Here is a 27,416-nt window from a genome sequence, read left to right on the forward strand (position 1 = left end):
AATCGCAATAGGCTACAATCCGACCTTTATCAATGTCGGAAACAAGATGGTAAGCATTTCTCCTCCTTACACGAAGCATCATAACAACGTTTCACCAGGCAACGCCGGTCAACTGCTGTTTGTGTATGAGAAATCGGTTGGAAACTTTTCTCATGTCAGCACGTTGTAGGTGTCGCCACCGGCGCCAACCTTGTGTGAATGCTCTGAAAAGCTTATCATTTTCATATCACTGCATGTTCTTCCTGTCGGTTACATTTCGCGTCTGTATCACGTCATCTTCGTGGTGTAGCAATTTTAACGGCCAGTAGTGTAGGACGATAAGGCGTTCGCGTCCGACAGTGTATAAAGCTGTCGGTAATGTTGCCCAAGAGATTTTGCATGGACCTTCAGTGTTTTACGGATGTGTTCTGAATTTTACGCTTACGGACGCAGACCGAATCGACTTGGTAATGGTTGTGTTATTGTGGCTGTAGTACGTGGTCCTAAAGTAGACATTCTAGCAGAGCTTGAGACTTGTAACAGTCGAGAAATTATTGCTTATCGGGCATTTCGGATTTGTGAGGTGTGCAACAGAGATATGGGTACATCTTATTATATATCTACAATGCCGTTGGTTCGTAGGATGAGGAATCGTCGCAAAATAAATCAGTCCGAGTCTGTGTCAAGTAAGGGTTAAAGGTGTTCTTAATTGTAGTAATATTAAAGCTGTTGGTGATGTCACACATTATTATAGAAATTGAAATCGCTTTCTGTGTAGGGCTTAAATGTATTTTCAAAGACAAATTGTATTAAAATAATAGCATACAACAGAAAAAGAGCCCTTTTGGGTCGTGGTTAAGGACCCATCCCAAACATCCCATTAGTGATTCACCAGAACATACTGATTGATAGTCAAATACAGGGGGAACAACCCATCACAGGGAAGCGGTGAGCTTGCCCCCGTCTTCGATTATATATACGTGTGTTTCACATGTTTTTCACATATAAACTTCGATAAAATTGTATACTATGTATACTTATCATATGTTAAAATATAAGCTTCCAATGCGGTTGCGCATTGCCGTCCGTAAAAATGAAGTCAAGAATGAATGCATCCCCCAAAGGCGCACACATAGAAGGAGTACAGTGTCACAATAACCTTGTCCGATGAGCGTACCGCGTTCAAAGATTTGGACGTCAGTACACCAAATGACACATTATGCCTCTCCACACCATAGCACTTGGACCACGAAAACGAGTACGCTCGACAATGTTCCTGGGTGCATTACCTGTTCCCATCTCTCGATATATGAGAGTAAGTACTGCGCCCAGGAACACTATCGAAGACGATCGTTCTCGTGGTCCAGGTGTTATGGAAGGGAGGGGAAGGGGGCGCTCTGACCTCGGAACTTTTGACCACGCTGCACTCACCAGTCATCATCATTGTGGCATTGCAACAGTACTCCTGACCCATGTTCATCTATTTGGGGGTGCATTCAAAGATGACTTCATTTTTGCGGATGACAATGCACGACCGCATCTAACAGCACACATGTACGAAATCTTGGGACGCCGCCAGCAATTCGCCGTGGAGTTACAGAACCATGACGTGTCGCGCGATGAGCGCACCTTCATCAGCTCTCATTGTAAAATAGTATTTTCTGGCACTGAAGTAATCTGCGGTCATTAGGTACTGTGAAGAAGTGTTTTGTGTTGGCGCTACATTATAATAACTGTGCAGCACAAGTGAACACTAAATTAAAGAAAATTGGCCGTCCAAGAACACGTTCACCAGATGTGAGGATAATATTCCTCCGAATTCCAAATAGTAACGGACAATGCGCCCTACGACCCTGCTGTGACGTACAGAACTACAACGATGCAGTGAACGAAAGCGCATTTTTGCTCTTGGTGGAAAGAAATGTTCTAATGGGTAAGGTTGAACGTATCATGTATAACGAAGGCTTAGTGGAACTCTTAGTGCTGTAGAAGGCAAAAACTCCACATTACCAGGTCGACAAACTGGCCGACGCTAAAGGACATAGTTTAAATCAGCCTTACTCCGCATCGCGCTCACTTAAACCGGCCTGAGAGTGTATAGGCCTAGGCGAAAAGTAATGTCGCGAAAAATACACTACTGGCCATTAAAACTGCTACACCACGAAGATGACATGCTGCAGATGCGAAAATTAACTGACAGAAAGAAGATGCCGGGATATGCACATGATTAGCTTTTCAGAGCATTCACACAAGGTTGGCGCCGGTGGCGACACCTACAACGTGCTGACATGAGCAAAGTTTCCAACCGATTTCTCATACACAAACAGCAGTTGACCGGCGTTGCCTGGTGAAACGTTGTTGTGAGGCCTCGTTAAGGAGGAGAAATGCGTACGTTTCCCACTTTGATAAAGGTCGGATTGTAGCCTATCGCGATTGCGGTTTATCGTATCACAGCATTGCTGCTCGCGTTGGTCGAGATCCAATGACTGTTAGCAGAATATGGAATCGGTGGGTTCAGGAGGATAATACGGAACGCCGTGCTGGATCCCAACGGCCTCGTATCACTAGCAGTCGACATGACAGGCATCTTATCCGCATGGCTGTAACGGATCGTGCAGCCACGTCTCGATCCCTGAGTCAACACATGGCGACGTTTGCAAGACAACAACCATCTTCAACAACAGTTCGACGACGTTTGCAGCAGCATGGACTATCAGCTCGGAGACCATGACTGCGGTTACCCTTGACGCTGCACCACAGACAGGAGCACCTGCGATGGTGTACTCAACGACGAACCTGGGTGCACGAATGGCAAAACCTCATCTCTCACCAACTGAAAACGTCTGGTTAATGGTGGCCGAGCAACTGGCTCGTCAGAATACGCCAGTCACTACTCTTGCTGAACTGTGGTACCGTGTTCAAGCTGCATGGGCAGCTGTACCTGTACACGGCATCCAAGCTCTATTTGACTCAATACCCAGGCGTATCAAGGCCGTTATTACGGCCAGAGGTGGTTGTTCTGGGTACTGATTTCTCAGGATCTATGCACCCAAATTGCGTGAAAATGTAATCACATGTCAGTTCTAGTATAATATATTTGTCCAATGAATACCCCTTTATCATGTGCGTTTCTTCTTGGTGTAGCAATTTCAATGGCCAGAAGTGTAACTAGAAGTTTACGCTCAGTGAGGTTGAAAATTTGACAGTAAAAGTCATTGCAAACGTTACACCATAGGACAGGTCTCGAGTTGGCAGCCATACCAGGAAGGTGGTTGAGGAGACATGGAGTCATGAAGGACTAAAATCAGTTTCGAGTAATATGTAACTTCTCCTGTTGCCATGTTAAAAATTGCTTCTTTCGCCAAAACATAGCAAAATTTACAAATATTCATCACATTAATATCCTAATGCAGCAGAAATTGCTACAAAATCCGGAAACACTGTGTTATTAAACTAGCAACTGAGGGCAAGATAGGTCAATTGTTCACGAAAAAGTCCATTCGAGGGAATAAAAATAAACGTGTCACTTCACTTATAGTGTAGCAAACGCACAGAAATTCTCGTTCCATCAGCAATCGATGACACATAAAAACTGCATTATTTCACTGGAAAAAAAATGTAGATGCTTGAACACCTCGGTAGATAACGGAGTTTCGCATATTAATCATATTGCAAAATACTTTCATCTTTGTGCGCTACCATTGGCCAACATTTTGTTTCAGTACCTCAAATCATTTACGAGAACGAGGGTTCAAATAGCTCTGAGCACTATGGGACTTAACATCTGAGGTCATCAGTCCCCTAGAACTTAGAACTACTTAAACCTAACTAACCTAATGACAACACACACATCCATGCCCGAGGCAGGATTCGAACCTGCGTCCGTAGGGGTCGCGCGGTTCCAGACTGAAGCGCCTAGAACCGCTCGGCCACTCACGCCGGCCGAGAACGAAGGATTTATGAACATTTTATATTGGCTTTTTCCCAGGCGCGTGAGCTTGTGATAGAGAGTTTTACAGATATTCCATTTTCTCGAGATTAGAGACAGATAGCGATATCTTTCCAAATTTAAAGCATAATTCAATATGTCACCTACATTTTATAAGCACAACAAATGAAACGCAAATTCATAGCGACCCCTGTTTTTCACTGCAAGCTTTAAGCATTCCTTGTTGTAGTTGACAGAATACGGAAATATCGAGGTAACTATGACAATTAAAGAAATGGTAGGCTGTTCATCATGAAGCTGACGAATTAAGCTATAACATGTGCGGGAATCAGGGTTTATTAGTGAGTTGTTCCTTTAAAATCGTTTGAGAAAGATTGTAGACTTGCGCGACTTGTATTTGACGCAGACAAGCAAGGCTGCAAGATGGCGGCATTATCATCACCTTATGACGCACTTAACACACGCTGGCAACTGCGCCTCCTTCCACTCACTTCGGACTGAACTGTCATAAGTCGCAACTAATTTTCAGCGCACTATAAATCCTATCGAGTGCGTGTGGCATGCGTTGGGGAGACGGACTGCAGCACGTCCATATGTGCCAACGATTATCCAGCGCTGATGGAGGAATGGAATGCTCTACCACAAGACCTCCCCCTTCCCCCCCCCCTCCCCCCTCCCCAACCGAAGTGGCCATCATGGGAGCACGTTGCAGAACGTGCACTGCTGTCCACGCCCACGGCGATCACACGGCCTAAACCATGTTCCACCTTTTGTAATGTCCATGGGACTATCATGAATCGAGGTGACTTCAACCTATTTATTGTCTTCGAATAAAAGAGTCACTTCTGTTCCTCTCGTTGAGTGTTTCTTTCAGTTACGTTCTGTCCTACACCGTAGCAGTTCTTCCTATGTATGTCTAAGAGTCATCGAGCTATGTTACTTGGCAGTAACGCATCACGTGAAAGTTAGTTTCCTACTTAAGTGTTGCACACCAGTGAATAGCACTGAAGGTAACTGTACAGCGAATGGCTTTTGACTAGAGTTAAATAATTACAGTGTGTACGAAACCAGTGGCGTTACGGTGTGGTCCACCGAAAACCGAGACAATCAAGTTCTCTTTCTGTCTAGATTGGATCTTTCACTGTTCTTGACTATTTGCAGATCAGCAGCAGATCAGGGCAGCAATCGTCAAACGTATTTGCCCAAGAGCGGACGCCGATATCGGACGGTTTGGAGAGGGGGAGGGCGGGGGATGAGCACATAGGGCCGCATGCCTTCCGATCTCATTATTAATGATATTAAATATAATTTATTATATTAATATAAATAATTATATTAATTATATAATATAATTTCATAATTATCTTTAGTTAGATTATTTAACTAATGAATATTTAAGTTAACTTAATATAAACTTAATTTTATATTAATAACATATTACATTAAATTACATAATTGTATAAAATATATTTATTATATTATTTAATCTTTCTTTATTATTAGTGAAAAGAAAGATGAAATAATAAAGAATATAATACATTTATCTGTATACATGTTCCATATTAATCTTTATTTATATATAATAGAGAAGTTGTTGTTAAACTACACAAATTCGTGTTTTATGAGCCCCCAATAGACCACCTATAGTAAAGAAGTGATAAAGATGGCCGCCGCTTTCCTAGTACTGATCGTTACAATGTCGGCACCCTTCGCAACACTTGATGGTGACTTCTGTAGTGCAGACTGCTACCTCACTCGACGCTCTCAGAGCTGTGAGACTGTAACTGCCTGACGAAATGCTGTGTTGTCTGTGCCAGCGGATGATTGACTGATTAATAACAGTAATTGTACTTATATGTAAATACATTAAGCGATACAAGAAACGATCTCAAATGTCTATTAAAAGTTTTGAATGTGATTTTTGTTCTATTCATTGCCTTTCACTACAACTGTTGTAGTGTAATTTAGTATTCCGTGCTACAAATATGTATCGCATCTGAACATGACTGTGTCTGTAGTGCGCATTCACGGATCAATATTATTTCCGTTTGAAGTTTATACCACAGCATGTGATCTGGCGCACGCCTTTGAATTGCCACTACTAGAAGACAGACTATGAAACATTACCCCTCTCACATCCCCTAATCCCGCAAGGGACGCACAACTTACCCCTCTGCCCCTAAGGTAAGAGGCACTTTACATAATTCACGGACGAATCACCAACGCCAATTAAAATTAAGCACATCTTCAAGTATTACTCTCTGTGTAAGTATTTTTGTTTATTTACTGACCAGGAAAACTAAATTCTAAAGAAGCTGTTGACGTTAGTTGACGTTTTCGGATTTGACTGTTACTTGCCAGATGCATATTGTTGTAAAATACGGATGAGAAGCGAGGACCGCATAAATACTTGAATCGGGCCGCATAAATACTTGAATCGGGCCGCAGGGCAGCACTTCGATGACCAATGGAGTAGAAAAAAAATGAAATGTCGTGTGACGAGGGCCTCCCGTCGGGTAGGCCGTTCGCCTGGTGCAAGTCTTTCGATTTGACGCCACTTCGGCGACTTGCGCGTCGATGGGGATGAAATGATGATGATTAGGACAACACAACACCCAATCCCTGAGCGGAGGAAATCTCCGACCCAGCCGGGAATCGAACCCGGGCCCTTTGAATTGACAGTCTGTCGCGCTGACCACTCAGCTACCGGGGGCGGACAATGGAGTAGGGGAATCCAGTAAGTAAAGGCGTTTAGAACTACTGTAGCCCCGTCTGAAACTTATCTACTACATGGTACGACTTCCATTGAAACATTGTGGAACAGTATCTACCAGAGGCTTTTCATTCCTCTCATCATTAAGGTGGTCCTCCTTATTCCCTCCTTACGCTAATATTTTCGACTCTACGTGCCAAAGTCCGCAGCTCGTGGTCTCGCGGTCGCGTTATCGCTTCCCGAGCATGGGGTCCCGGGTTCGATTCCCGGCGGGGTCAGGGATTTTCACCTGCCTCGAGATCACTGGGTGTTTGTGTTGTCCTCGTCATTTCATCATCATTCATGAAGGGGGCGAGATTGGGCTGAGCAAAGGTTGGGAATTTGTAAGGGCGCTCATAACCGTGCAGTTGAGCGCCCCACAAACCCAACATCATCATCATCTACATGCCCAAGCTACCTAACGCTCTTATTTTTCTACATTCGTCTTTATCTTCCCCTACAATTCCTCCCCCCCCCCTTCACATTTCTTAACTGAGCCGGCCGTTGTGACCGAGCGGTTCTAGGCGCTTCAGTCTGGAACCGCGCGACCGCAACGGTTAACTGCTTCTAAATCTCTATGCCCGATTACTCTGCCTCCTCGTCTGGCCAAAGCAGTGGAAACATGCCATTCTTCTTCTGTTCCCTAATACCACATTCAAAGCTTAGTGAATGGTTCATCCCATGGAAAAATTCTTTGAAGCCTTCCACACTTCCAGTCACGATTATGTCACCTGTTAACATTACCATTGACATCTGGTTAGTGTTCTGGATTTTTCTTTCACGTGCTGCATTGCTTCTTCGAAATTCATGATAAACGGCAGTGATGACAAATAGCAACTCTTCCTTACAGCTCTATTACGAAGAACTCATTGCCATTCATTTTATATTGTTTGAATGTAGATTATTTGTTGTGTCTACAATTCATTCCTAATTCTTGTTGGAATTTTGAACATCTAAAGCCACCTTACATCGTCGAGTGCTCTCTGTAGGCCCGTAAATACCATTAAGATGTCTTCAGTTTTCTTTACCCGCACATCTATAATAGTACAGAAGGATAAAAACGCCCATCTAGTACCTTTACTTTTCCTAGGAGTAACTAATGTTCAAACGGGTATCATAGGGAACAACACTTTGTCTTGTGCAGAAAACTAATATCAGAAATTTTTTTTCATAATCACAGGCTACATTGTTGATGACATCAAGGATTATCAATCGAGTGGTAATGTCATTTTGAAGTGATTTCCACTCGTCATTTTCAAGATAAGACGATGAGCAGGAAATTCGTTCGAAAGCAGCTTTAAGCCAACACTGCCAGTGGGCTAATAACGTGAGAAGATTTCATCCGTGAAATGCCCCGAGAAACGTACCTAGACTGCTACGACGTTTATTAAGATCATTACACTTTTTCATCTTCCAACAACAGACATCGGTAAATATATCTTACCATTGTGACTCCTGTAGACCTGCAACGAGGTGGTTTCGACATGATAGAATGTTGGCCAGAGATGGTTTTATTGACAAATGACGAAGATATCCAGCGGAAAACCGCCAGGGTTTGATCGTCCAAGGAGAGTGTGAACCAGGCTAAACAGGATAAGAACGAACCGCAGAAGATGTGCAGACTCCAAGTGTAAATGGCACATAGTTACTTCTCCTGAGTGATTGCGGTGCTGAAAGACATGCCCTATTAGAAGGCAACTCTAACTGCCGATTTCCTGAAGGCGACCAAAGAGGACACGCCGGCACGGTAGCTCAGCGTGTTCGGTCAGAGGGCTAGTTGCCCTCTGTAATAAGGGAAACTTGAGTTAATGGATCAACAACGAAGCGAAACAGGTGTCTTTCGACGTCCGCCCAGAGCAGATAAAACGAACAAAATAAGATTAAAAGAAAAGAAGTGGTTAGCGTTTCAGTCCGGTAATCGCTGGGTGGCTGGATCGAGTCCCACTAGTCAGTTAAAAAAAAATAAATAAATAAAAAGAGGACATCGATTATGTTAGTAATATGGACATATGTTTGTCATGTGCATCTTATTTTGTTATAGACAAAGGCATGTGCCTTCATACGCATATTTATATCTTTATTTATACTTATTTTTATATTTTTCTTTGTATATTTGTAATTTGTTCGTAACTTTTATTTGTATTCTTCTTGGCTATTTACGAAATTATGTACTTTTATGCTGCCCTTTATAAACTGTGGTTTGTGCTATACACTAAATGAATAAAATAAATATTTTCTATTCACGTAATCCAGTGATGATTTTCTGGAAGTTTTGCTCACAGCAACGTTGAAGCAACAAATGTAGTACGTTTGCGTTTACCCGCTTTATCGTGACAAGTATTAGCAACTATGGAATAAGAACAAGAGGTTGCAATCTCCCTACGGGGCGTATATCTTCACATGTTTCTCTAGCCAGTGTAAATATTACGGAGCACTACGAGCAGCCGCGTCAGGGAGAGGTTCCGGTTGTGACACAGCTGAAGGAAAGCGGCGCCCGACGCAGGAGAAATCTTTCTGGGAAGCGGCGTGCCGCCTGCTAGGGAGTTTAAGCCCGCGCTGTTGGCAGCGCCGGGGCGCGGCTGGAGGCCGCGTGGCAGCAGGGATCGCTGGCGCCTCGTGTCTCAGTCTTCCGGCGACATGCAGCGAGTGAGCGTGCTGGGTTTTGCGTTGCTGGGGGCCCTGCTGGCCGTGGGCTGCCGCGCCAAGGAGTCGGACTTCAAAGTGGAGAAACTGTTCGTGCCCGATGAGTGCACCGAGAAGTCCAAGACGGGCGACATGCTCACCATGCACTACCTTGGCACGCTGGACGACGGCAAGAAGTTCGACTCCAGGTCAGTTCTTGTCCCAACATATGCGCTAAGCCGTCGGTCGTATCTTTGAAGCGTCAATGAGCAACGCAGCGGCCATCACGATTACAGGATATACAGACAGCAGTACTTTCATTTACCTCTGAACAGTCACAATTTGTCCAGTTACTCGAAACGGGCATAAAAACATTAGAGGGTTTACTTGTTTTAGTTTAGTCAATCCAATGTCAAAATTTGTTTTTGGAAGAGCAATCTGAAGTACTGCCTGAAGCTACAAGTGTGGAACACGTATCTTTGAAATGGAATGAAGAACTCGCGAGATCACTGCGAACAGCTACCTGTAGCACCTTCTTCCATCGTCACAAATGGTTTCGATCCGTGGCGGGTTATTGCTTTCCACACACATCATAAGATTCTTACTTATTTCCTCGTAAGGCGCGTTGTTCATTAATTTATCCTCAGGTTTAATACTTCGACTACATAACTTCACAGGTTCAGGTTAGTATTTGCACGTGGTGATGTTTTCGTGCAATATGCTTAGTGATGTTTTTGTGCAATAGTGGAGTAACAGTGCGTAACAGTGGAGAGGCTCGTGCACCGATAGCTAATTGTTAATTAGAAATAAATTTTGTAATAAGTTTTCAATATACATTCACCAGTGAAAACTTGTTTTAGGCGCGCAAATGATGCGAACCAGTGCCGTAGATTTGTTAATACCACATTATCTGCGTCTCTGCGGAGCAATGGATGTAAGATAGCAAACGAAAACGCGCCCGATGACGACGTATTGTTGTCGATTCCCGACGACCAAATCGACGATCGGAAACAACGAACTAACTTCAGTAGTGACATATGCAATTCGATGCTCGTGAGTGCATATCCAAATTGAATACGAAAATGTTTCAAGTTATGCCTTCTCTTATTCGCAGCAGGTCTACCTGACAGTGTGTAAACTCGACCGCCATCGTTCGTGACTCTTTACTCGTGTGTGTTCTAGCTGCAGCATAGGTGGGAAGTACGAGAACCGGAAATGCAACTAAAAAGTCATTATTGTCTTTGTGATTTCAGTACTGAGTACATGTACCCGTATTTCATTGTTAGGTGGACATTGTTGCTCGCTGCCAACCCGTATTCGTTCGGAACTTCAGTGGAACTTGCTGTTTGCCGGCGATGATGGCCGAGCGGTGCTAGGCGCTACAGTCCAGAACCGCGCGACTCCTATGGTCGTAGGTTCGAATCCTGCCTCGGGCATTGATGTGTGTGATATCCTTAGGTTAGTTAGGTTTAAGTAGTTCTAGGGGACTGATGACCTCAGATGTTAAGTCCCATAGTGCTCAGAGCCATTTGAACTTGCTCCTTCATTTCATGATAGTGTCAGTTTTAATATTTTACGAATGTCTCAGAGTAAACAGTACCACACTAAAGTCGTCCCATTTTCTTTTTGCATCTTTCAGGTTAGAACCAATGTAATTCCGCAGGTAGTAATAGGCATTGTTGACCGCATGACGTCTGTTGCGAAAGGTACCGCTGGAACATAACAGTATTGTCAAGCCACTTACAATTTAGTGTTGTCAGATGTTATAACCCTGTAACGGACGAATCTTGAGTTGGGCAAAAAAAAACGGAATTTCATTTTTTTTATCCGGGACAAATGAAACACCTAAATTATTTTATGTGATTTATTGGTCTTTATTGAATTTTAATGAATGTGTCGGTTTTTAAATGCTTTGTTTAATTTTTACATACTCCATGGAGTTTTAATCATAGTCGAAATTGGTCATTAACTTTTTATCAAATTGGGGGTACATTTATTAGGTGCATCAGTCCATTTTAATGTCATCTGTGAAGTAAACACTATTATAAAGCAGTTGGAACTAGGGGTACTAAAGATGCGCTATAAGACATGAAAAATGTTACATACATATTTCATTCTTGGAAAACCCTTGCATGATTTCCTTCTATTTCTCAATCGCACCCTTATTTGTCATTAAAAGCCCGTGCCATGTCCAGACTTGTTTTAATTATTTGAAATTCTTCGTGTAAGGAGTCCACATCCACTTGATAGGTTCTTAAAAGCATTTTGAAAATGGTCGTAATGTAGTGGTGATTTTAAGTTTAATAAAATAACAGGTTGTTATTTGCTGAGAAATCGTATCGCAGTAACAAATATCCTACATGACTGGTGTAGAACTGTAGAAATTCGTCCCGAATATATCTTTTGCATTAGTGCTCTTTCACCCATTATTTCTCTTGTCTTACTTTAGAAAAAGTTCTTTTATTCTGTGCTCAGTCTTCTCGCGAATCCCGTGCATTTCAGCATGCATCTCAACAATTGACAACTGATTCAATTTTCTTTTTTCTTGTTTCTACCGAAAACATTAAGTTATGCAGAAACGCCAAAGTTTTTTTCTCTGCCTCTCCACACGTGATTAATTTTTTTAACACGCGAGGACATGCATTGCAGAATTCTAGAAAATGAGGTATAAGTGCAGGCCATATTTTTAATACTCTTTAATCAGCCGGACCAAGAAATAAAAATCTCGTGACGGTATGTTTTATTATTTCTTCGCATTGCATCTCATTCGCTTCAATTTGGAGTTGAAAGTCCGCCCTTCGTTTCCCAGGTCTACTGAAGTGACTGCATGTTTTCAGTATCATAATTTCAACATCCGCTTCTAGTTTTAACAGTACTGTATTTTGCAGCATTGTGTAGAATATGGACGGGGCAACTAGCTTTGACAATCTTATCATTTTCAGGTAATAGAAGTGTATGAATGGGATGGTTTCTGCCGAAATTTACAAAAGCCCTTAACGCACGAGGTGTGGTCTCAAACAGCGCGAAAATGTTAGAACTCGCTCTCCAAGGTCTGTTCTGGTGGACTGCTGCTATACCCCCCCTCCCCTTCCCATTTTAAATTGCCAAGCCTACCAAGGTCTGTTCTGGTAGAGTGCTGCTATACACCCCCCCCCCTACCCATTTTAAATTGCCAAGCCTACGATGTTTTGTTGTCGGTTTCGTTATCGCCTTCTGTGTTTATTGTTGACACGTGTTATCGATAGGTGTTGGGAGTCTCCTAGACCTGCTATCGAACAAGAGGAACTTCAGAAAAGTTGTGATGGGTATCAGCCTCCTTCGTCAATGAAATTCTTAGTGTCTGTTAAAATCTAACGTGCGATTGGTGGCAAAAATATAGTTCCCAACAATGCGAATTTGACACTTTCTTTTTGTACCTATCGGGTGGAATTTGTATGCGCAAATTTAAACCCTGGAATTTATTTTATTTTGAAATTTATTTGCTACAGAGATTGTATAATTTTTCAGAAATTAAAATTCAGTACTCAAACAGCCCGTTTGTGTCTACTATTTACAAGAATCACACAAAATTATGTGCTTTTGTGTGATAGATAGTAAAATGCTGCGGGCTTTGTTTAGTGCAATAAATAAACGAGAAGCATTTAAAAACGCTTAAATAATTCTAAAAATAAATGTTATATAGCATAAATTAAAAATTTCACATGATTTTTGCCTTAAATCTCGGTTTACACATAGGGGTCACTGCTTCGCATAGCGTTGTTTCCGCTTTTGCTCTTCCGCAGCTAAAACTTTTGAGTGATTTAAAAATCACTGCAGATATATGGTAATAATTGGTGTGAACAATCCATTCCATTGTAAGTAAGAGAAGGCTCTGCCGTATGATAAACAGATAAGAGTTCTCAAGCGTAATCTTATGTCTCCTAGGCAGATGGTTCAGGCTTCGAGAAATATTTCAATAAGGTACTTGGTGTTCTGTTGCTAACAACAGTCACGCTTGATTTGGCAGATGCTTGTTTTACTTCAGGAACGTCTCTACACACGAGAAATCTTCATCGCGCAGGTGACAGTACGTCTTATACGAGTTGTTTTATATGTCTCAGCCAGGAGTAACTATTTTCACAGTTCAGATTATACTTGAGTCTTTTGGCTTTCTTAGAAGGTATTCCACCGCTTCTAGACGAATTATCTGTGTCACTATAATTTAAATCACTCATTTTGTCAATAGTTTTAGAATTCATTCGCAAGCATAACACGTTCAAAACTCAGCAGTTCTCGCAAAACAATGAACGCAGTTTTAAACTAGAATGACGATCAAGAAAGAATTTAATGCTACCAGTTTAACAGGCGTTGACATACCATATAAACCAGTTAGCAAACGAACGTACATGTAACACACAAAACTGTAGAAAGGAAGTGAGATGGGACAGTATAAAAGTAGAAGAATGTAAAACGCAGAGCGGCGCGAGAGGGTGGGAATCGGTGAATATCGGCCCCGCCCGGCACTACGATAAGGCAGACAGCCGAGCTAGTCGCATCTTCATGCTACCACGTGCGTTGGCAATAGGCAACGGCCCAGCTGTGGCGCGACAGATTGCGTAATGATGATCGAACAAGGTTGAAGTACGGGACAGAGCGTGTTTCGGTGGGACATTTAAAATTACGCAGGAAACACGGGACGTCTGGCAACAATAGTCAAATATCAAAAAACATTTCAGCGTTCCTAGAATTTGTCTGTGAAATAAAAAAGTTCGTGAACAGCAAATAAGTTAATTGTATTTTTTGTAAATATCATTGCTCTGCGTTAAGAAGATATCAGTATTACAATACTGGATATAACGCCGCAATGGTTTTTCGGCATTTGGGCTGGATAAACATTCTTGCAGTATTTTCTTGGGCCGTATGGTGTCACGCCTATTTGTCTCCAGTGGATACAAGAACATCCAGTTAAGGATCCTTCATTATGCTGCAGAAATCATCGAGAAGTACCCATTGTTGCAAGTCTGTGGGTATCAAACGATCTTATGGCATTAGTAGAGTTGTGTCGGCCGCCTGTGCAAGCAGGGGCAAGTGAACAGTTGCGATATTTCAAACAACAGGCAGCGCTAGCGCTTATTATATTAAATGCGCAATTACAGACGTACTTGTCGTCTGATGCAGCAGCCTTTTAAAGTTTCTTCTCGTCTGTAACCAGCTTATAGAGCACTGAGCAGCTCGTATTTTGTTTGAACAAGAAGTTCATTGCGCTTTGCTCACAGGAATAGAAAAAACAACTTTCAGCATCCTTTATAAGTTAGGGACCGCAGTTTTACTAAAGAAATGAACCCATTTTTGGTCTGTTGCTGTATCGAAATTTTAAAACTTTCAGTGACGCTTCTTAACGCTATGAACTCATTCTACAATTCGTAAATTTTTATACTACGGTCATTTGCAGTATGGTCATCTCGTCTTTCATGCTCAGGACAGCGAAATCCTTAAAAAGGCAAGGCTTCGGAATTAAACTACTGATTTACATACGAATCAGACTTCAGAAAGCTGCACTTCACTCGGTTATTCCATAAATACAACTTCCTCTTCAACATAACTGTTATGAATACGGGGCGACGAAATAATTAACTTCGAAACTTTTTGTTTTCGTAACAGATTGGCTTCGTCTAACATGAATGAGATGATGAACTTAATTATGCGAAATTAAAGTTATGCAGTATGATAAAAAAGTAAAACTCTTAAATTAAACCAAGAAAGTAGGCGTTGGAGGGTGTCCCGTTATACTCACGTAGGGAGACGGGACAATTATAGAAAAGTAAGAACGATTTCGATAAAATGGGGATACCTGGCAGCCGTAGATGCAGATATTTCTGTTTGACGCCATTTTGGTGATTTGGGCGCCGTTTTTTTTTTTTTCATCAGTCTACTGACTGGTTTGATGCGGCCCGCCACGAATTCCTTTCCTGTGCTAACCTCTTCCTTTCAGAGTAGCACTTGCAACCTACGTCCTCAATTATTTGCTTGACGTATTCCAGTCTCTGTCTTCCTCTACAGTTTTTGCCCTCTACAGCTCCCTCTAGTATCATGGAAGTCATTCCCTCATGTCTTAGTAGATGTCGTATCATCCTGTCCCTTCTCTTTATCAGTGTTTTCCACCTATTCCTTTCCTCTCCGATTCTGCGTAGAACCTCCTCATTCCTTACCTTATCAGTCCACCTAATTTTCAACATTCGTCTATAGCACCACATCTCAAATGTTTCGATTCTCTTCTGTACCGGTTTTACCACAGTCCATGTTTTACTACCATACAATGCTGTACTCCAGACGTACATCCTCAGAAATTTCTTCCTCAAATTAAGGCCGGTATTTGATATTAGTAGACTTCTCTTGGCCAGAAATGCCTTTTTTGCCATAGCGAGTCTGCTTTTGATGTCCTCCTTGCTCCGTCCGTCATTGGTTATTTTACTGCCTAGGTAGCAGAATTCCTTAACTTCATTGACTTCGTGACCATCAATCCTGATGTTAAGTTTCTCGCTGTTCTCATTTCTACTACTTCTCATTACCTTCGTCTTTCTCCGACTTACTCTCAAACCATACTGTGTAGTCATTAGACTGTTCATTCCGTTCAGCAGATCATTTAATTCTTCTTCACTTTCACTCAGGATAGCAATGTCTCTTCTTCACTTTCACTCAGGATAGCAATGTCACCAGCGAATCGTATCATTGATATCCTTTCACCTTGTATTTTAATTCCACTCCTGAACCTTTCTTTTATTTCCATCATTGCTTCCTCGATGTACAGATTGAAGAGTAGAGGCGAAAGGCTACAGCCTTGTCTTACACCCTTCTTAATACGAGCACTTCGTTGTTGATCGTCCACTCTTATTATTCCCTCTTGGTTGTTGTACATATTGTATATGACCCGTCTCTCCCTATAGCTTACCCCTACTTTTTTCAGAATCTCGAACAGCTTGCACCATTTTATATTGTCGAACGCTTTTTCCAGGTCGACAAGTCTTATGAAAGTGTCTTGATTTTTCTTTAGCCTTGCTTCCATTATTAGCCGTAACGTCAGAATTGCCTCTCTCGTCCCTGTACTTTTCCTAAAGCCAAACTGATCGTCACCTAGCGCATTCTCAATTTTCTTTTCCATTCTTCTGTATATTATTCTTGTAAGCAGCTTCGATGCATGAGCTGTTAAGCTGATTGTGCGATAATTCTCGCACTTGTCAGCTCTTGCCGTCTTCGGAATTGTGTGGATGATGCTTTTCCGAAAGTCAGATGGTATATCGCCAGACTCATATATTCTACACACCAACGTGAATAGTCGTTTCGTTGCCACTTCCCCCCGCCGTACTGATGGATATGAGATGCAGTGAGTAGGGCAACAGTAAACACCCAGTCCGTGAGCGAAGGAAAATTGACCCCGTCGTGAATGGAATTTGGGACCACGAGCTGTGGACATTGTGGGGCTGGATACTGCGTGATGGTTCCAGGGCACAGAATGTATCTGTCTTCTGCCATGTCGTCGCTGTTTGGCATTGTAACGAAAAAGATGCGGTAAAGATAAACATCAAAACTATTGTCCATTGTGGATTGATGTCTACAGTATCAGATGCGTAAGATTTGTTGTATAGGCCTGAGGTGTGGTGGTTTCTACAAGGTTGGTGTGAACTAAAATCTCAATCTCAAATGTAAGGAGGTTTTTCGAAAAACTCAGGTGAAAACATTAGCAACTTTTTGTGAATGTTTCATTGTTGTATACCTGACCGGTGCCTGCGTTTTACACGCATTGGTCAAAAGTATCAGGATAACGACCTGAAAACTCAATTCGTTTTGGTTGAAGAGTGGCGATTCTTATGGAATACCTGGAATTCTCAGGTTATTACATTTTACCTAGAGTTAACGTTGCACCGAAACTGAATTTTGAGTTTTATAAATCACAAATTTTGAAGTACGTAATATTTAAAGTGTGTTAATTATATTAATATTATTTCACATAAATTATTGTTTACAAACTGCGGTTAAACCACTATTAATGGCTAATATATAACTTAGCTGAGAGGAAAGAAGTCATTATTGTGGTATGCTACCCCTTTCCCACCATCCACCCCCCACCCCTCCTGCTCACCATTTATTTCTATAACTTATCAGGAACTTCTTGACACCGTCTTCTGAGATTTGAAATTATCAGGGACTTTTTTTTTTTTTTTCAAGTTTGAGTAACCCTCCTGTGTTGTCACGTAGTAACGTCCCTTATAAAACAGTGTTAGTCTAGTTAATTTAGCGAACGTAGTGGTAATCAGATGGCGATAGGTTTCTCACTTTCTTTGAAGAGTTACGTCGACGTTTCGATGTGGTTCTGTATGGCCTGTCATAAACTGTTTGTAACCGTTCAGTCGGTGCCAGAACCAGGTCCCTAGCAGGAAGCTCAAGTTTGACGCGAAACCACTTCTCACCAGACCCTAACCGCCGTTGGATGGCCGCGCTGCCATGTTCAAACAAGCATTCCTCTACGGTTGTGGCTCCCAACCTGGGGAATATTACCCCCTGAGGGTTAAAAAGAAATTTTCTAAGGGATAAAAAAAAAGGGTCTAGTAATGTTAGTCTCGAAACTGAACTATTTTCAAAAAAACCATTATCACTATTTCGTAAAACTGTAATACTGATTACATTACCAAATTTACATTTTTTTTTTTTTTTTTAATTTACGCGTGAAACAATGTGGTGTAGGTTACAGCTTCTGAAACGAATGTATGAACACCTATCTTGTTCCTCACATAGTCCAGCTACTGCACATATACTTAATATCACCCACCTGAGACAGTAAAATTCATACATATATGCTTAAGTATCTCATGAAAACACTTTCTGAGTTGTATGTCGTTCCCACAGCGGAGCAGAAACTGCTTCATTATCCACTTCGCTACAATAAGCGAGCTACTTGAAATCACAGCACAGTAGTAATTATGTAATGGCTACATTGGTATACTACAGTGGTCAGACGCAGAGGATTGGCAGCCTGAAGTCTTGCGATTTGTACCATTTCAAGGGTAAGGAGTCCAGGAATGTAGTGGTAGACAAGCAGTAAGTATACTGTACCCCGTTTCACTTGGTATCATCAATGTGGATAATCAGCTTTCTTTTCCGGGGAGGAGCTGTAGGTAGCACTCTCGATGCACTGAGAATTACTTCATCTTTGTATAAATATAAATAGAATGTTGTTAGAATTAAGCTGTATCAGTTGTCTCATTGACTTGTTATTTTAAACAACGGAAAATACAGGGTGGTTCAAATGGTTCAAATGGCTCTGAGCACTATAGGACTTAACATGTATGGTCATCAGTCCCCTAGAACTTAGAACTACTTAAACCTAACCAACCTAAGGACATTACACAACACCCAGTCATCACGAGGGAGAGAAAATCCCTGACCCCGCCGGGAATCGAACCCGGGCGCGGGAAGCGAGACTGCTACCGCACGACCACGAGCTGCGGACTACAGGGTGGAATTTAAAAATATTATGAAAAGGACAGTTCCCACTGACCATTATAGCGGAGATGTTGAGTCGCACATAGGCACAACAAAAAGACTGTCGCAAAATAAGCTTTCGGCCAACATACGTTTGCAGCTTATAAATATTTTCATCTAATCTAAAACGAACCCCTCTTCTATTTTCTCTAAAACGTTCTCATTAATTGGCTGTGTGTAACTTTTTCTCATCTCATCAGGTATTGACACCTGTCTTCACTTCTCAATAAATGATTTGAATCCACCTTGTGGATTGGAATTCCTACTTGATTAATGCCATGGCAAGATGAGCACTAAACTCATTCCACAACCGCTGCTTTTCACATTCTGAAACGAAGGCATATATCACAGTAATTTGCTTAGGTTTCGACTTGTAAAATTCAGTGTTCTTTAAATATGTGTTTGTTCTGGCTGCTTTAAATGTACGTTTGTTTTGGATGTTCTGGTTTATACTGTTTCTTTGATGCTAGTCATCGATTGCAATATATGTACATTTAGACGGCACATCGCAGAATGATGCCAATGGTTTCGATAAATTAAGTGTTGAATTCTTCAGAATGTGAACACAACGTCTCCTCCTCAACCTTCAGCATGACTTTATTGTGAAAAATCCGCTCTGATAAAGCAGTGACACGGCCAACAAGGCGGTACGCAAGTCGATAGATTGTAATCGTTAAATCCATGCCAGCACTAACTGAATTTAAATTTCAACTGTTGGCAGCATCATTCTTTATATCTTGACTGCTGTTGCTGACGTTGAGCATTGTTGCCAGGGATATGAATAATTACTGGTGTATTCCATCATAAATTATACTTTAACATTTATTGATAGTGGTTGACTTCTGATAAAACAATCTTAAAATCCTGTTCTAGAAAAGAAAAAAATTGTCAAATCTATTAAAAGCTCAGATAAAAATGAGGAGAAAGATGCTTGAGCATAGAATAGAAGGAAAAAGGTGCAAAATGTAGTAATCTCACAAAAATGTGCAACAAGCTGTGCCTATTTTGCTTAATTCATGCCCTCAGAGGCATATATTGATCTGCGTGTGTGAAAAATAGTTATGTTTTTAGTGATTAATAATTTCGCACAACGTTGTACCATAGTCTATGGCTATCACTTTGCCTACCGCTTGATTTAGCCTAGAAGAATCTAACGGTGTGATAACTGTTCACCATTGGAATAGAACTCCCTCTACTCCCTGCGTTATGGATTCAGTAGCCAGGTCTACGTGTAAAGTTCATATTTAACGGACCCTGACGTTGGGGATCTTGTTTTAAAGTGGTTTGAGGACAGTTTAGGAAGTGATGCTGGATCAGACAGTGACAAAGAAATTGAAAGTGAACATAGTACAGTATAGGACCAGTGTGAAAGTAAACACACACACACACACACACACACACACACACACACAATGTGTGTTGATAATTCTTTACTTACGACTCCGACAACCACTGCGCCACCTCGCTTTGTCTGGAAAGTCAGGTGAAATAGTGGGTTCATCGCGAGACTGCTGCCATCCTAAATAGTCTTAAGTTAATAGATTCCCGTATCATCAGTCAAGTTGCTGCTGCGACCATCTCAACCTTTGAGTTTTCCTCCCGAGAAATAATCTTTCATCCATGGCTGAACTCACCGATAAACCACCCCATTCACCGGGGTTGTTTGTCAGTAGAGGGAGTTCTATTCCAATTGTGAACAGTTATCACACCGTTAGATTCCTCTCTGCTAAATCAAGCGGTAGGCAAAGTGACAGCTATAGACTATGGTACAACGTTGTGCGAAATTATTAATCACTAAAAACATACAGCTTTTTTCACACAGGCAGATCAATATACGCATTTGAGGACATGAATTAAGCAAAATACTCAGCTTGTTGCACGTTTTTGTCAGATTACTATATTTTGCACATTTTCCCTTCTATTCTGTGCTCAAGCATCTTTCTCCTCATTTTTATCCGGGCTTTTAATAGATTTGACAATTTGTTTTTCTTTTCTAGAACAGGATTTTAAGATTGTTTAATCATAAGTTTACCACTATCAATAAATGTTTAACTATAATTTATGAAATACACCAGTAACTATTCATATCCCTGGCAACAAAAGTTAACCTCAGCAACAACAGTCAAAATATACAGTATGATGCTGCATCAGTTGAAACTTAAAAATTCGGTTAGTTTTGGCATGGACTTAACGATTACTATCTATCGACTTGCGTACCGCCACGTTGGCCGTGTCACTGCTTTATCAGAGCGGATTTTTCCACAATAAAGTCATGCTGAAGGTTGAGGAGGAGACGTTGTATTCTTACAGACCTCTAGCACGAAAGCAGTAATAGTATAGATCCATGTCATATGCGAGCGACTACTGACAAAGGAAACCACGACATCTCCGGGAATGAGCAACTACACAACTTTGTAACCTCCTAGTAGCCCACCGTTATCCATTATCAGCAGAGTAACAATAAACGCTAGCGGTCTGTGAGATCGCACCTGGGACATTAAGGGTTTTCGTCAACTCTCATGCATACGACATTGTTGTAATAGCCATCTTACCTTCATGCACCATCAGTTGGAGTGGGTGATAGAATATCCATTGAGGACAATGCCTCGGCATTGTGTCCTTATAGGACCCAAAGGGACATGCGTTCCAATTTCATGCTTACTGATGAAAACTGATTTGCTCCTGATCTCAACCTGTTATCGGACGTGCCGTGATTTTGGCCCTTTTAACTATCATTGAACCAGAAGTGGAAAACATGCGGCCACTGAAAGAACTTCCAGTTGCCTGAATGACTGTGGAGCACTAGAAACGCACGGTCTACGGCCGTTGGCGTGCAGCCTGCGATAAGCCAGATAAGACTATCAGCGGGAGCGGAAGCTCTCGAGTAGCGGTAAGATGAGGCGGCTCATCACAGCTTTTGCAGGAGCCTGGCGACCGAGCACCTGGTTTGGCTTGGGGGTCTTGCGCAGTGCTGCGCTGTTTTCACGAATTGTACGACATAACTCACTTACCGTTTTAATTACCCAATATGTCCTTATTTCACCAAAAGTTAATTACTGGAAATTTGTAATAATCACACAAACAAAACTTTGCTTTGGTGTGGTCAGTGTTAGGTCCTCTCCAGCGAAGGTTAACACATCATAATCAGGTTAAAGAGAAGACATTCACATCCCCCACTAGATTGTCAGTTAATAGGCTTGCTTAAGTTAGCCTTCGAACTAACTTCTAGAGAAGAGCTGGAGTGATCAGTTATAAAGTTGAAGAAGTAGTTAGATGGGAAACCGCGACACATAGTCCGCCCTCCTCATACGAACGATTCCTTTACACGCACGCGTGAGTTCCTTTTGCCAAATACTGTTTTCAATTAGGGCTCTTGAGCGAAGATCACTCTTAACAATTCGTGTATTGTGAGGTGTGTGCTAACGAAGGTGTGGGCAAGGTAAAACTTGGTACCGCCATGGAACTCCGTATACATATTTTGAGATGTCATTACTGGGATGTCTCCTGTTTCGGGAAGCGTAGGTTTCCTTCTCATAGCACAGTGCGAACCAGTCGCGGTTTTCTGACATCTAGCTGCTATAACAGTTCGCAGCAGCGTTGGCTTGATTTCAAGCTTTCCAAGTTGTTGGTGCGAGAACTCCGGAATATAGGTCTTACTGAATTATGATTTTGCTGCTCTTAATTTAGATTGCTCCACTGCAGTTGCACTCCGAAAAAATTCCTCACATTTTAAATAATTGTGCATTCATGCATTTAGGCATACATGCTGTCAAGAAGCTAATTTCATTTCGTCTCAAATCTTATTCGAGCTCGGAAACGCCCCTGAAAGATTCCTAAACGTTTGTAATAAACGTGCTTGTTGATAATTGAAACTTGAGTGCCGCTTTACACCAAAACAAGATATAAGCGAGGCGTAGTACTAGTGTAAGTTGTAAAAGGTAAGGTTTTTATCGCATGAATGAAAAAGAAATCTTGTTAAGGTGTCAGTAAAATCCGAAATAGGACGACGATGGTAGACTTGCTCAGATTGGTAGTGAAAGACTTGTTTCTTTAAGGTAAAACAAAGCATATTTCGACGTACTGTGGAAGACACTACCGTCAATGTTTTTCCAACGAGTAGATTCCATCCCTGAATTAAGATTCTGGGAGACATGCAAAATAGCCATCTACAGTTCCCATAAACTTATTTAGCTCAAAACGTTCTCCCAACAACAAATTTGTTTACTTGTGGAAATTGGTGGAACTCATTGTCAGATCCGGAACCGCGCTGCTGCTACGCTACGTTCGCAGGTTCGAATCCTGCCTTGGGCATGGATGTGTGTGATGTCCTTAGGTTAGTTAGTTTTAATTACTTCCACGTTCTAGGCGACTGATGACCTCAGAAGTTAAGTCGCATAGTGCTCAGGGCCATTTTTTTTTTTTTTATGACCTCCGATGTTAAGTCCCATAGTGCTTACAGCCATTTGAATAGTCATTGTCAGATCCGGTCAATTAAGGGTGAATGCTTCAACAGTTATTCTTAAAAGTTTTCTGATTGCCAAAGTACGTTGTTGCAAGTGGCTCGCCCTGGTAAAAAATAAACCCTTTGCGAATCTGGAATCTATTTGCGTGTATAAGATTCACTAGTTATTGGTTTGATCTGGCTTAATGTATGGCGTAGTGTTGGACTTGCATCTAATTTACATTAACACACTCGGTAGTTGCATTCTAGCCGTTGGTAGAGCGTTCGTCGCAATGAAAACATGCAGCATGACTTAACGGCCGTTTGAGTTGCCTTTTGAGTTCGCAACCGGTTGTAGCTGTGCAGGTACAGTTAAAGTGTGGCTGTGGTTCAATACAGTCCGTTGTAGCTGTTCGCAAATTATGGCAAAAATTAAGAAAAAAGAAGGGGAGGTGAGGGTTTAATGTCCCTTCGACGACTTAACACAGAATCGGATTGGGGAAAATGAGGGAAAGGAACAGCCGTTTCCTTTCCAAAGGAAACACTTGGGCATTTTCCGCAAGAGATTTAGTGAAACTGCTGAAAATACCAAGTCAAGAGCTGTAGTCCTGGAGCAAAAAGTTCTAATTTTTTGTTAAGTGGCTTCTCGTTTCATGACCGTACAGCCAACCACAGTTTGTGCAGATAAGAACTGTCAGTTTTGACTATTATTTACGTACAGAATTGAAATGTATTTCTAGTAAAAAAAGCGTAAGTTTTATAAAATTTGTATATATACACTGTGCTAATCTATGTACAAAAATTAAATTACGTTGTTATAATAGACGGAGTATTATTTTCACAAAACTAACATATGTACGAAACACTGTGTCGGATGGGTGTTCTCACGTGTTAGGCAGTTGGAGTCGCGAAGAAAAGTTGTCTAGCTGTTGCGTCAGATTCCGGCTAAACAGCAAGCTTCAACGATAACTTCCATTTTCCTCGTCAGGAGCTAAGTCTGTCTCGAATGCTGAGTCAAATTTAACTACAGACGATGATGACGACGAAGGCCATACTTGAAATCTGACGCGGAAAGTTATCGAAATCTGGGTCGCCAGATGGGAATTAAAACCTCAGGCATCACCACGCCATCTCGCTTGGTAGATACGAACAAAGCAGAATGTTGTAATAAAAAAAAAGAATCGTGACATTGTTCTTCGGATCGGGGCGATTGCCGAGTCTGGCACAGTGGGCCACCCTCTTGATTGAAAGGGCTAGGCGTAAACCGAATCCAAATCATCTAGAAGCGGAAGATTCATAACGAATTATGCCCGTGACAGGTGTATTGGCGAACGAAACAAATGAGACAAAACGGTACGGATTGTCGTTTGGGACCAAGTGATGCACGCGGGACGTCCTTGGGGTGCAGCCGGCCGGGCTGCTGGAGATCCGGCAGAGAAGCGGACAGAACAGCTGCCGATCGCTGGGCGGGGGCCGGGGCCGTCCTTGTGGAAGGTCGGCGAGCGGCGCCGAGGTCAGCGGGTCTTACCAGGGGAAAGCTGCTCCCCTTTCTGCCCGCGCCACGCTTTCCAAACCTTCCCACTCGACGGTATACTGCTGGAGAAGACACTAATAACCCCGCGGTCCACATCTCTACTTCGCAAGCCAAAAGGCTAAGGCAAAGCGTTCTTCATCTACCACTATTACTTCTCGTTTCCTCCTCCAGCAGTGAATAGTGCGCGATAAGAACGACTACTGGTAAGTTGTTGTGGTCTTCAGTCCTGAGACTGGTTTGATGCAGCTCTCCATGCCATACAGTAAAGCTGGATGCCCTCGGAAAATTACGGCTGTAGTTTCCCCTTGCTTTCAACCGTTTGCAGTACCAGCGCAGCAAGGCCGGTTTGGTTAGTGTTAAATCAGGAAGCACATGTTTGTCTGGCCTCTCAACAGATACCCCTCCGTTGTGGTTGCACCTACGGTATGGCCATCTGTATCGCTGACACACACAAGCCTCCCCACCAACGGCAAGGTCCATGGTTCGTGGGGGGTTACTGGTAAGACTCCGTTCGAAATCGGCCTCACTAATTTAACCTTCATGGTGCAGACACCAGAAATTCTTTCCAACATATTCTTAACTTTGTTGAAGTTTTGGGACGAATTCCACCTCTGAAAGTTTTGTCGGAATTCGGGTTCGCCCTAAATTTACGGAAGAATTGAAAAGTTTGACAAACTGATTTCGGGGAAGATCAGTTCTGTTTCCGGAGAGTTGGAGGAACACGAGAGGTAGAGCTAACCCCGTCGTCTTATAAGACAGGTGAATAATGGCAAACCTACACGCGTAACGTTTGTAGATTTACAGAGAGCTTTTGGTAATGTTGGATTACTCTTTCAGATTCAGACCGCAATAAGTATAAAATACAGGGAGTGAAAGCTTGTTTACAACTTGTTGAGAAACCAGATTGCAGTTTTAAGAATCCAGCATCATGAAAGGAAACATTAGCTGAGAAGGGCGTCAGACAGGGAGACAGCCTAACCCGGTTTTATTCAATTTGTATCCTGAGCAAGCAGCGAAGGAAGCCATGGAGAAATATGGAAAGTGAATTAAAGGTCAGGGAGAGGAAATAACAACGCGTGATTTGCCGATGATATTGTAATTCTGTTAAAAATGTCTATAACACAATAAATCAAGAGGCTGCAAGCTGCTATGCACAAGAAATCAAAAACCGTTTTTTCTCCCCCTAGAGTTATTGTTCACAAGGAAAAACGGTAGCCATCTAGCGAGACACTATAAAACCTTAACATCTGGACAAGGCCGCGCGGGATTAGCCGAGCGGTCTGAGGCGCTGCAGTCATGGACTGTGCGGCTGATCCCGGCAGAGGTTCGAGTCCTCCCTCGGGCATGGGTGTGTGTCTTTGTCCTTTTAAGTCCCATAAGATTTCACACACATACATCTGGACACGTTGTTTCACAAGCGTATTGCATGACACTTCAGTCCTGATTTGTAATCTGGTAATGCTAGGAATTTTTACTTCATAGTAAATATGTTACCCTCCCACACACACATACAACTTAAAAACAACCCTGATTTGTATCAGCCAATGCTAGGAATTCGTGCTTCTTCTATCTAGAGAAGACCTGTGACAGATTAAAATGGGCTACAAAATGATGGAAATTCTAAAATTGAAGTTGGTGAACTGGAAGAATAGGATACTAATTGAAGCAGTTGCAGAGGGCAGAGCAACCATGAAACTAAGAAATCGTATGACGGTTTGAAAATGGAAGAGGAGTAAGACAAAGTTGTGTTTCAGCAACTCTGTTTATAGACAGGATGATGACGCTAGAAGGAAGGAGTAAGGTTAGGAGGGCGGAAGATAGTCTGCATCAGAGTTGCTGATGACCAGTTACTACTTGCAGATAAAAACTCTCTTCAGAAAACAGTATCCAGGCTTGAAACAAAGAGATAAGTGATGGGAGTACGTGACAGAGAAGATATGAAAGTGAAAAAGGTCGAATTTAACAGGTTGCACAGTACAGATATTTGGGGATCAAGGTTAGCAATGGCAAACTAACTCTCCAGAAAAATAAATGCTTATTATGAAAAACTTGCGTTGGAGTTAAGAAAAAGATAATGGTTCAAATGGCTCTGAGCACTATGCGACTTAACTTCTGAGGTCATCAGTCGCCTAGATCTTAGAACTAATTAAACCTAACTAACCTAAGGACATCACACACATCCGTGCCCGAGGCAGGATTCGAACCTGCGAACGTATCGGTCGCTCAGCTCCAGACTGTAGCGCCTAGAACCGCACGGCCACTCCGGCCGGCAAGAAAAAGATAGTTTAGATGCTTCGTATGGTGTGTTTTTGTGTACTGCTGTGAAAGCTGGATATTGAAGAAAAGAGGGAGAACTGAAGCATCAGAGAGGTGGGTTTCGAGGAAAATGGAGGAAATAAAATGGGTTGTTAAAATGAAGAACAGTGGAGTACAGGGAAGGGTAAAGTAGTTAGGAACTTATTTAAACCTGGTTAAGAAAATAACAGGATCAGATGGAGAACGCAATGATTTCACGACCCAGCTAATAGACAGAACACTTTACGAAGTTGAGCGCTGGGAAGATACGGGGGACATTCAAAAAACTTAGAGGCCTCAGCGCTGCCGATAGTGGGTGTACAGTTTG

The 27,416-nt window shown here is 42.1% G+C and overlaps 1 protein-coding gene across 2 annotated transcripts in view; it reads left to right on the forward strand.

Moving 5' to 3' along the window:
* Positions 1–9,289: 9,289 nt before the first annotated feature.
* LOC126188042 (FK506-binding protein 2) overlaps positions 9,290–27,416 on the forward strand; it is a 141,577-nt gene continuing 123,450 nt past the window's right edge. The window contains exon 1 of one of the 2 annotated variants that reach the window (XM_049929470.1): positions 9,290–9,511. In XM_049929470.1, the coding sequence (XP_049785427.1) occupies positions 9,318–9,511 (194 nt within the window). In that variant the 5' untranslated portion in view covers positions 9,290–9,317. The remainder of the gene's footprint in view (positions 9,512–27,416) is intronic. The other variant, XM_049929471.1, reaches the window with a different exon arrangement.

The sequence above is a fragment of the Schistocerca cancellata genome, chromosome 5 (assembly GCF_023864275.1).
Source record: "Schistocerca cancellata isolate TAMUIC-IGC-003103 chromosome 5, iqSchCanc2.1, whole genome shotgun sequence".
In the NCBI taxonomy this organism is placed as follows: Eukaryota; Metazoa; Arthropoda; class Insecta; order Orthoptera; family Acrididae; genus Schistocerca; species Schistocerca cancellata.